The 11,999-nt window shown below is 28.4% G+C and overlaps 1 protein-coding gene across 1 annotated transcript in view; it reads right to left on the reverse strand.

The window, feature by feature from the left end:
- LOC125842908 (uncharacterized) overlaps window positions 1-926 on the reverse strand; it is a 15,685-nt gene extending 14,759 nt beyond the window's left edge. The window contains exons 1-3 of the mRNA XM_049522188.1: window positions 483-926; window positions 212-389; window positions 28-124 (exon numbers count right to left, since the gene is read on the reverse strand). Of these exons, the coding sequence (XP_049378145.1) occupies window positions 28-124; window positions 212-389; window positions 483-926 (719 nt within the window). The remainder of the gene's footprint in view (window positions 1-27; window positions 125-211; window positions 390-482) is intronic.
- Window positions 927-11,999: the final 11,073 nt, after the last annotated feature.

Below are 11,999 nucleotides of genomic sequence, written 5' to 3' on the forward strand. Positions count from 1 at the left end.
CATTCATTATCTCTTAAAGCTTGCAACCTTCTCTTTGCTACCTTTACAAGAATCATGGCATTTGCAATGTCTTGCTCCTTTTTCTGTAATGAAACATTAAGATCATTTGTGATTCCTAAAACATCTGTCATCAAATGCAACAAGAAAATAGTCTCAAACGTTTGACAACTTCTGAGAAATCCCGATGCGCTTGCTCTTTCTTCCAAAGTACTTGCATTTTCAACAAGAGTATCAAGTACATCAACAATAGAGTCAAAGCTACTAATAAAGTTTCCAAATGACTTGTAGTGAGATCCCCAACGAGTATCACCGGCTTTAACAAGACCAAGTTCTTGATTCAACCCTCTACCCGTTTCTAGTTCACCCATATCCAATGCCATTTGGAGATGCTTTTTTTGAGATTCTCAAAAATTATTCACGCGTTTAAAAGAAGCTCCCAACACATTCAAAATATTTGAAATTACTAATACAAGTTCACCTACTTGAACACACTTTTTAGAAACCGCAACAAGAGTCAATTGAAGTTGATGAGCAAAACAATGAACAGAATGAGCCGATCTACTTTCTTGTCCAATCAACGTTTTAAGACCACCTAGCTCACTTTGCATATTACTTGCCCCATCGTAACATTGCCCACGTACATTAGATAAAGTCAAAGAATGGTGAGCAAGTACATCTACAATTGCTTTCTTTAGAGATAAAGCACTAGTATCTTTAATGTGAACAAGTCCAATAAATGCCTCCATCACAAACCCTATTTTGTCAACATATCTTAGACAAATAGCCGTTTGCTCTTTGCGTGACACATCTCTAGATTCATCAACCAATAAAGCAAAGTATTCACTATTTATATCCTTTAGTATTGCCTTAACTGTTTCAATCTTACACACAGTCACAATATCTTTTTGGATGTCATGAGAAGTCATTTTATTATTTTTTGGAGCTTTTTCTAACACAAAAGGTTTAATTGCATCACATCTAGCATCTAACCAAGAAAGAACTTCAAGAAAATTACCCTTTTTCAATGACGATTCACTCTCGTCATGACCACGGAATGCAAAACCTTAATCCAAGACAAGTCTTACCACATCGATTGAAGTGTTTAACCGAATCCGATAGTCATGCTTACTTTTATCATCCAACTTGTAAAATGCGGCTTGAATGGATTGTTGTTCTCGCATGAGATCTTCACACTTTCTTTTGGATTGATTATGAACGCTATTCGGTAGACCAATATGTGTAGCAAAGCTATCTTTTCTATGCCAATTTGTAAATCCCTTAGTCGAAAATACATTACCACCACCTTGATTAATGTTTTCTCCTTGAAACAAATAACAAGGTAAACAATAAGCAGCATCCGCACTAATACTGTATTCCAACCAATCGTGATATTCATCAAACTATGTATAAACAAAACGACTTGGTGTTCCAAGAAAATTAGTTTGAGGAAACTGATGATTTTGAGGTTGACAAGGACCTTTAATGATATATGCCCTCCTTATCTCATCACGAAGGTTTGGATGATAATTCAAAATTGGAGTTCTTTCAGCTAGATCAGCCTTTAAATCATTTATATCAAATTCTTGTCTTTGGGAAGAGTGAGATGATATTTCTATTTGGTTGACATTTTCATCTCGGCGTAGTTGATTTTGATTTTGAGGTGCCAAACTTGTTTTGGGTACTCTAAAAAAATATTTCTCCAAACTCATTGAACACCAAACTGAAATAGTAGTCAAGTTCAAGTATACCAAACTTATTAAAAAGCATCCACAATACACCAAATAGTTGATCGATACTCAAATAAATAAAGTAGCTTTTAACATAAAAACTAAGATATTCAAGTCTTTCAACACATGATTAGAAAAAATTAAACTAAAGGAAAAAAAGAATTAAGAAATACCTTTTCACACTTCAATGGCGGTTGAGGAAGAAATATACAATGATTAAAGCTTCCAATTTCTTAAAACTTGCAAATATGTATGAAAGTTGAGAAGAGAGAAAGGTAAGAGTAAAGTTGTAAAGGATTTTTGGGAGAAGAAGAAGTCAAAAAACTAAAAGAAAAAGACAACTATGAATCTATTTTTTATTTAAATTAAGAAAAGTAAAAAATAGACCTTTTATTTCCTTTTGTTTTTCTTAACTTAAAAAAGGTAACTTTTGTACTTTTTCTTAAGAGAAAAATGGAACAAATATTAAATAAATGAATTGTTCAAGCCTGGGATCGAACCCAGACTGAATTTTACCTTTTCTAAGAGAACAAATGGAATAATGAAAAAATTTAAAGAAAACGCCAACGCTTGGGCTCGAACCCGGAATGCTGAGGCATCTTTGCACAACCTTAACCGCTGGGCTGTCAACCTTTATTGTGTCAAGGTTGTGCAACAATTAGTATATATCCAAAAAATTCGATATTTAGTATATATACCCGTAAAAATTTTCCGACGAAGGTTGTTCACTTGACCACCCTCGCCATGTCATAGCTCCGCCCCTATAGCATGGTCAACACGAGTATCGAGGCAATCGGTACGAGTTTAGGGCCATTTGACGTTTTTGCCCTTGCAATTTGGCCTATAGTTGACTTTGGTCAACCTTCTTGGAAGACGTGCTCAGATGAAAGTTCTGACAGCTAGGTTAGCTTTGGAATACCGATTTTGGTCTAGAATGACCCTTTGTTCACTTCCCGAGGCTTTAGATGCTCGTTGTGGAATCTGGCGCAAAACGATACTGGGTGTGAGATCCACTTTTCATCGAAGCGATCTCCAATGGAAATTCCAACTTCACCGTTGAGTCCAAAATATCATTTCCAATCAGATTCCATATATGTTTTTGTGTTTTTCCGACTCTGAACGAGTCCGGAACATGGAGGCTTCGTTTGAGGTAAGGAATCAAATTTAGCTACTGCTAGAGTGATTTTCGGAATGAATTTTTGTTGAACTTTGAAAGGTTAGATCTTGATCATCTTAGGTCCGTTTTGATTCATTCTTGAGGCTAACTTGTAGAGTTTTTCGTAAGGATCGTCGTGGTATAATCTGTTTGGGTTGGAAGGGTCTCGTTTTTCCAGAATTTGGTGATCAAGGGGCTGCCAAGTCGTAAGTTAAGACTTATTAATGATTTTAATTGTTGGGGCTGATTTGCTATGTTTTAGGCATCATTTTGTGCTAAATTTTGGGGTATTAGTTTAGTAAGGTATTTGGGACGTTTTCACGAATTCGTTTTCGGGATTCCAATTGTGGGTCCCACAATCCCGTTTTAGACCCAATTTTGGGTCTGTCTCCGAAAAATATAATTTTAGTGTCAACATATTCATGATGATGAGGTGATTAACCTTTTGATAGTGGGGAAGCATTTGGAGACCGTTCGGAGGGGAAAAGCTCCGGTACCGTGAGTTAGAGCACGCGTGATCGGCTTTCAGGTAGGCTATGGCTTTCCCCTCGTGAGATTGAGCATGTTTAGGCAATTTTTTATTGATTTGCTTGAGTATGGAGGGGTTCGGGTGTCGAGCATGTTAAATTTCTATAATTCCTGCCTTAGACCTTATTTCGGGAAATTGTTGGATTATGAAAGCATGACTCTTGATATTATTGAACATCCATACCTTGTGGTATATATGATAATATTGATTTGAAGTATGTTTGGCCTTAGTCTAGGCTTAGACTAGTGTTGCCATAGACTTGCGAGGTTTCAGATATCGTTGGGCAGTAGAACTTTTTTCGACGTCGTTTCAGACGGTCAGCTCCTTGTATACTGATATTACAGACTTGAGTCTGATAGTCTGAGCCTTAGCTAGGCGGTAACTCAGCTTATGACCTTGTATCCCTAATGCCCTGCTTTTCTATCAGCTACAGATACCCGGTTAAAGTCCGTGGTCTAGCTTACTCACTTTTGGATACTTCCTTGGCGATTTGGGGTATATGAGGGTCGGACTGAAATGATTATTTATGGTAATCGGTTTGGTGATATTTCCCGCGACGTATGGTTGGATATTGATTCTTAGCTACAGCACCCGGTTAGAGTCCATGGTCCAACTTACTTATGTCCAGGCTTAGCTATAGTACCCGGTTTGAGTCCGTGGTCCAGCCCACCCGTGCCCGACCTTTGGCTACAGCACCCGGTTCGAGTCCGTGGTCCAGCCCATATAGATTGACCCATTAGCTATAGTACCCGGTTCGAGTCCGTGGTCCAGCTTGCACGTGGTGCATTCCCAATTCCTTACTGAAGCTTCAGTTTAGTCTTTGATTACTCTCATCTGTAGGTTGAGGTTTTGGAGGTTGGAGATGTTTCGATTAAAGTTCAGGACGTAGTGAGATCTTGGAATATAATTGGGAATGGTTCAGTTAAAGTCCAGAAATTGATAATATTGTGATAGACCTTCTAGCTCCATTATTTTACTTCAACTGCCAGTGCATCTGCCGGGCTTATGGGGGTCCGTGCAGGTGGTTTCTTTTATTGTGCACGAGCGTACCCGTCAAATTTATGGGAGCCCAGCGGAGTTAGTTAGATTCCTTGTCTTTGTTGCATGTATGCTCATGTACATACCCACATTTACTACTCTTTTGCCCTTGATTGTGACCCTTTATTCGCATTTCAGTTTACTTTTGCTTATCTTGNCACATTTACTATTCTTTTGCCCTTGATTGCGACCCTTTATTCGCATTTCAGTTTACTTTTGCTTATCTTGCTCAGTCGGCCTGATACCTACTGGGTACCTGTTGTTTTGGTACTCATACTACACTCTGCATCTATTTTCGTGATGCAGGTCCGAGTACTAGCTACCGACGTTGATTTGAGCCAGCTGCGGTCGTGATCGGAGGCAAGGGTGAGCACACAACGTCCTGGATTTGCCCGTCTCCTTTGTACTTACTTTTGCTTGTCTTTTGCCTTTTTAGACAGCTTGTTTCTGTAGTCCACTTTTAGGACTTGTATTTTAGTTAGCAGCTCTGTACTTGTGACTTCCAGGTTTTAGGAGGAATTCATTTTGTGTATATATGTCTAGTCGCTTCCGCCCGTTCATTGCATGTTCTTGTTATATTTATTACTATTACTATTTTAGGTTGATTGGTTGGTTTTCTACCCTAACATCCCATTACTTCGAGTTCCGGGATATGGGTCGGCTTGCCTACTGGTGGGTCATATAGTAGGCGCCATCATGACCTGAAAAATTGGGTCGTGACACTTTTCTTTCTAACTATTATTTAATATTAATTGTTTGTCATTATTTTTTTTCGTTATTTAAATAAGATTTTCATTTGTTCCAAATTACAAATCGATGAGAATTATACAGGTTAGAATTCTTTTTTTTTTTATCTATTCCTCATTCAATAATATATATTTATGAAATGCTTTAATCTCAAAAAGTGAAATTTATTTAACATTTTCTTCAAAAAAAAATTGATTTATGGAATTTTGAAGTTTAATTATATTCCAGTAATCTTTATATCATGTTTCACTAAAGTAAAAGCCTAAATGTGTTGATGAAATGTTATCACTAATTTAAAATTAAAGTTCACTAGAAGAAGAAATCCATGAGAAGTTTGAAAGTATTATATCCACAAAATATGTTTGAATAAAGTACGAGAAGTTTGAAAATAATTTTAATTATCTGTCGTGTTTTTAATTTTTACAAAAAAAACAATTTTTTAAGTTTGTTGATTTTCTTATTCAAATACAAATATGTATTATATATTGTTTTGTGGTCTTGCATGATTATTATATACCAGTGATTGGATTATTTTTTGACAAAATAAGAAGTTAAATATGTGATGGGATATTATCACTAATTAAAAACAAATCCAAAAGAAGAAGATACATATAAGAATGATGAACATTACACTCACTTTATGGAAAATTGGCATTACATTTCATGCTGGTAAATCAATTTAAGTAAAGCCTAATCAATGAAATTTTTTGTTTTTTTAAAAATCGTTTGAAAAAATAATAATCTATTTGGAACATATTGGTGTTATGAGACGTATTTTAAACACCGTGTATTGACTTCTTTAGTTTCTTTCTACTAACATTTAGAGATAGTATGAAGGTTCAGACTAAGCATTAGTTTAAAATAAATTATTTTACAGAAACAAATAACTAAAGAGTTTATTGATAAATTTGAAAAATGAACTAATTCAATGAATATACTAAGATTTTATAAATAGCATATACATTTATTTAACATATATATAACAATTAATTTAAATTTGCTCAATAAAATGAAAATTAAATTAAAATTGTTCATTAATAAAATTACAAGAAATAATATAAAAAAGAGGATAAAAATAAAAATAAATGCAACTATTTTTACAAAAAAGATTAAACTTACAATAAAATATATAAATTTTAAATTCTAAGTGGAGAAGAAAGTTATAAGTAAATAAATTATATAATATAGTTTGTTAGTTTAGAATTAATGTAATTATTTTAAAATTTGAGTTTGCTTCATAAAATGAAAAATTAAGTTAAAATTGAAGATGTTTTTACAAAAGAAAATTAAATTTAAAATAAAAAAAATTATATTTTGTATTCTATGATGGGGAGAAAAGTTATAAATAAATAAATTATGTAATATAGTTTGTTAGCTTGGATTAAAGTAGTTATTTTAAATTTCAATTGAGATATAAAGTTTTTTTTAATTATTTAAGTTAACAAGTAAGTTATAAGTAAACAAATAAATTATGTAATATAGTTGTTAGTTTAGAGTTATATATATCTTTTAACTATATTTTTTAAATATTATTAAAAGAAGGGAAAAAAGGATCCTCATTAAGCCAATCAATGGTAAAACCAAAAAAGTCAAATTGATACATTCCGTTTTTACATTCATTTTCATTAAAATTGTTTTCTCATAATATCCACGCAAAACATATCATATTATACAAAAAAAAAAAAAAATACTTTGGTTTGAAAGCAACCAAATTAATTATTTTTTGAAAATAAATTTATAACAATATCATTAAACTAAAAGAATTATATAGTACTAAAATATCATACAATTATATAATTATTTTTAACATCATATAATTGATATATAATTTTTTAGAAAAATTGAAAAACAAAATTCAAAAGTTTTAATAGTATTCCTACAATTTGATATTTAAGTGATAAAGCTTTTTAAATTTAATTTTATGTTTAGCAAGAACTTTTCTAATTTATATTATTTTAATCTAACGATTAAATTTTCTTATATTTTTATTATTATGACAAGAGAATAATATGAATGTGGTGAGATTATTTATGATTTTGAATAATTCATAAAATAAATAAATTAAATAATATGAAATATTATTGTCAAATTAAAATAATGAACTAAGTTTATATATTGATTTATTTGCATAAGAATTCTATTATAACCTATCAATGTGCTAAATAGTAACATTCTCTCATGTAAAATTTACAATATCATTTTATAACAAGTTAAAATTTAAAATTGTCAATAAATCAGTATTATAAATTTATAATATCAATATTAAAATTGTCAACTAACCGCGCAACGCGCGGGTACGTATACTAGTAATAATAATAATAATAATCTATCTGTATATCTGTCTATATATAAAAGGAGAGGGAAAAAATGACACTTGTCAGCACCACAATTATTCTTGAATTTTATTATTTTTAGTTATTTTAAATAATAAATTCAAATTCAATAACTTAATTGTCTTTAGTTAATTTAAAAAATAAATTACATTTTAAAACAAAATAACAATTAAAACAGTTTTTTTTAAGAATTTATTATTTTGTTTTTTATTGTATTGCCAATGGAAAAGTGGCTAATAATTCACTAAATTTTAAAATACTTTTAATCAGACATTATTATCACTAATAATAATTATAGTTTTAATAATAATAATAATTGAATTTCAAAAATATGTGTAAACTTATAGAAACCACCATAAAATTTTGATTTTTTAATTACAATAATAATAATAATAATTGAATTTCAAAAATATGTGTAAAATATTTAAATAACAAAATTTTAGAAAAGTAATAAATAATAATAAAATAAAATTAAAAATGGCTTTGAATCAACCATTTTCAAAAAATAAAAATTAAAGTTTTTAACTCTTATTAATAATAGATAAAAAGCAAAATGGCCACTAATTAATATGGAAAAATCATTTAAATAATAAATTTATAAATTGAAAAAGAATAAATGAAAAAGAAAATTAAAAGGGTTGTGAATCAACCATTTTCAATAAATAAAAATTAAATAACTTAACTCTTATTAATAAAATAATAAAATAGTAATAATAATAATAATAATAATGAAAAGTAAAATGGCCACTAATTAAATGTGAATTTTTCAAAAAAATAACCAACTCACGGATTTTTTTTTTTTAAAAGAAAATGTATATAAAAAAAGACCCCAAAAAAAGAAAAAGATAAAATCTAATAAATTCCATGTTTATCTAACTTCCCATTTAAATATGAAAATTTGCTTAAAGGATAATCAAATACGGTTTAATTTAAATCTGAAAAAAGAAACATATCTGAAAATACGGTTTTTTTCAAATATGTAACTACCTTTTATTTTTGAATTCCTATAATAAAGGCAACCACCTACCCATTTATCCATTTGCTTAATTCATTCTATAAATAAATGTCTTCTTTTTTCAGAAAAAAATTATTCATTTTGTTAGTATTATCCTTTAGAACAATCATTTTTCAGAGTGAGAAACTCATCTTCAATGCACAAATGTATTGCTTCAAGCAGTGAATTATCATCATATGCATTAATTTAAACTACCTTTTATTTTTGAATTCCTATAATAAAGGCAACCACCTACCCATTTATCCATTTGCTTAATTCATTCTATAAATAAATGTCTTCTTTTTTCAGAAAAAAATTATTCATTTTGTTAGTATTATCCTTTAGAACAATCATTTTTCAGAGTGAGAAACTCATCTTCAATGCACAAATGTATTGCTTCAAGCAGTGAATTATCATATGCATTAATTTAAACTACCTTTTATTTTTGAATTCCTATAATAAAGGCAACCACCTACCCATTTATCCATTTGCTTAATTCATTCTATAAATAAATGTCTTCTTTTTTCAGAAAAAAATTATTCATTTTGTTAGTATTATCCTTTAGAACAATCATTTTTCAGAGTGAGAAACTCATCTTCAATGCACAAATGTATTGCTTCAAGCAGTGAATTATCATATGCATTAATTTAAAATCAGGTATGAAAAACTATCCAAGATTTTTTAAAATTACATACCAAAAATGTGGACTCCTATCGACTATCAATATGGTTACAGTTGATTAATTATTTACAGACTATTGTTCTTCTTCTAATAAATTAATAGTTTTAAGGAAAAATTGTTGTATAAAGGAGTATGGGTGGTCGTTGATTATTTATATTATAATAAATATAATTCTTTATTTATCATGCGAGTTTCTAATATAAATAATAACATACACTAATATTGTTTTATATCTTGCAGATTTGAGTTTATGTGATCCCTGCAACATGAAAATGTTAAGTTGAAAGTGGTGGCTTTTGTGTGTGTGTGTTTGTGTGTGTATAACTGTATATTGCTTTGTGAGGAAATTTACTATGTCATTTGTTAAATTAACAAGTACTAATTTTTTAAACTTATTTTAACTAGAGAAGAAAAAGTTTTACAATTTATGGGGAAAAAGTCATTCTAATGATACCATTTAAAATATTAATATAAATATATCAATAAAATTGTCACGAGGTATAATGTGTTGTATTTGCAATGGTAACACTGAAGGAAGAAGTCATCAACATTCTTGCTAAGAGTAGGCAGATCTGATGTTCACTTCATATTATTTTCAAATTTACAATTTAAGAGATTGTGCTATCGTATTTTTCATGTAGGAACTTATTTTGCTTTCCTAATTTTCTATCAATTTCTATTAGTTTTGCCTTATCTTTTACATTTTAGTTTGGAGATGTTATTTGCATTATAGAGAATGATGTTTCATACTATTATTTGGAAAAATATATGTTGCTTACAAAAATAAATTGACGAACTATTAAAAAATATTGCAATGAAGACATAGTATGTGCTAACATATATGCAATCATCTGGAATTTGATAACTGAAGAAGATGATTCACATAATTTTGCCGAAAATGTTCAGTAAGTTCTATTTCTTAATTTATTTCATATTTATTAATGATTATCTTTATTATGCACTATGACATAATGACTTAAAATAGTGTGATTTTTTTTCTTTAGATTGAAGGATTGCATAGCATGTTGAGGATTGAAGGGTTGCATAGCCTGTGACAAGAAATTTCTTCTTCTTTTTTTAAAATTCAATAACTCAAATTTATTATTTATTATAAATTATAATAATAATAATAAATTGAATTTAAAAAATAATAATTCCTCTTTAGCCAAAATAATAAATAAATGATTTTAAAATAATAATTTATTTTAATAATAAATTATTTTATTATTATTATTAAAATAATATTAAAATAATAATAATAATAATAATAATAATAATAATAATAATAATACCTCTTTAAAAACTAATAAATTACTCTTTTATTTTTTTAAATTTAAAATGATTTTAAAGCAGTTTTCACAATTAATAAGGATGGTTAAATATATGTAGGTAATTTTTTATTTTTTATTTTAAAATAGATAAAGATAATAAGGAAATGAAACTAAACCTAAAATCGTCATACGTAAATTTATCTTTTTTAAAATTTATTCTATTCTATGACGAATTAGTAATTTTGAGCTATTTGTTTGTTATTTTAATGATGAACGTGCTCTCAAAAATAATTTATTTTATCATGTCATTTTGTTTTTAATGATAAATTTAGTTGAATGATTTTATTGATATAAAAAACTTAAATTAAATAATTTTATTGATACAAAATAAAGTTTAATAACTTTGCTAGATAATTTTTTTAAAATATAAATGAACTCATAAGATATTAACTCTTAGTAACCAAATAACAATTCTTTCATTATAAAACTCAATATAAATATTAATGACTATATTATTATTAAAATTGTAATGCTAGTCGCTGCATTAATAAATTCAAATGACCCTTAAGTGGTTGTATCACGAAGTAATCTTTTTTACATCAAATCACGAGATCTGATTGCATGTAATCAGATCTCTCTGTATATGATATATTTTTTTTCTGTTAACCACTACTTGACAATTATTTAATGGGTAACTGTGACTATATGAAATATCCTTAGTCACACGGTTTATCAGTTAAATATTAAATAATTTTTTAACAATTGTTTACAATACGGACAATAAATGCGCAATTTAATAAATAAAAGCTTATACTTTCTGTTTTAATTTGTTTGTCATATTTTTCTTTTATTTTGTCCGTTTAAACAATACGTTTTTTCTTCAGTTTTTGACAAATTTTTAATTTCAACTTTCAACACATATAAAGCCGCTAGATTAAATGACATTTTAGAACATTTTGTGTATCTTTATATATATATATATATATATAGATAGAGAGAGAGAGAGAGAGAGAGCAGGGGATATTCTTTTTTAAGTTAGAAAAATAGATATGATTTATTAGGTCAACTAAATCAATTTTTTAAGTTACAAAAATAGATCTGATTTGTAAGGTCCACTAAATCAAATTTTTAAGTTACAAAAATAGATCTGATATTTAAGGTCAACTAATAATAAGTCAATAATATGATAGATAAATTTAGTAAGATTCAATAATTTTGATGTTATCAAAATTAACTTTTATTGAATCTCAAAATACTCTTTAAATTAATAAATATTAATTTATTGATTTAATAACTGTTCTACAAAATAATAATATTTGATGACGTCCCTATAATTATCAATTTAACCTCCTATATTGTTATTTCTGAGAAGCAATGTCTGATTGGCTTTGCAAAAACAATTTTTGACTAATAGAAATTATGTGCGATAAAAAAACTTTTTTTCTTTAGTATATATGTATATTATACTTAATAGATTGATTATTAATCACTAGAGTTAATTTCTCAAAAGGTCATTTAACTTT

Source organism: Solanum stenotomum, chromosome 10, assembly GCF_019186545.1.
Source record: "Solanum stenotomum isolate F172 chromosome 10, ASM1918654v1, whole genome shotgun sequence".
Classification (NCBI taxonomy): domain Eukaryota; kingdom Viridiplantae; phylum Streptophyta; class Magnoliopsida; order Solanales; family Solanaceae; genus Solanum; species Solanum stenotomum.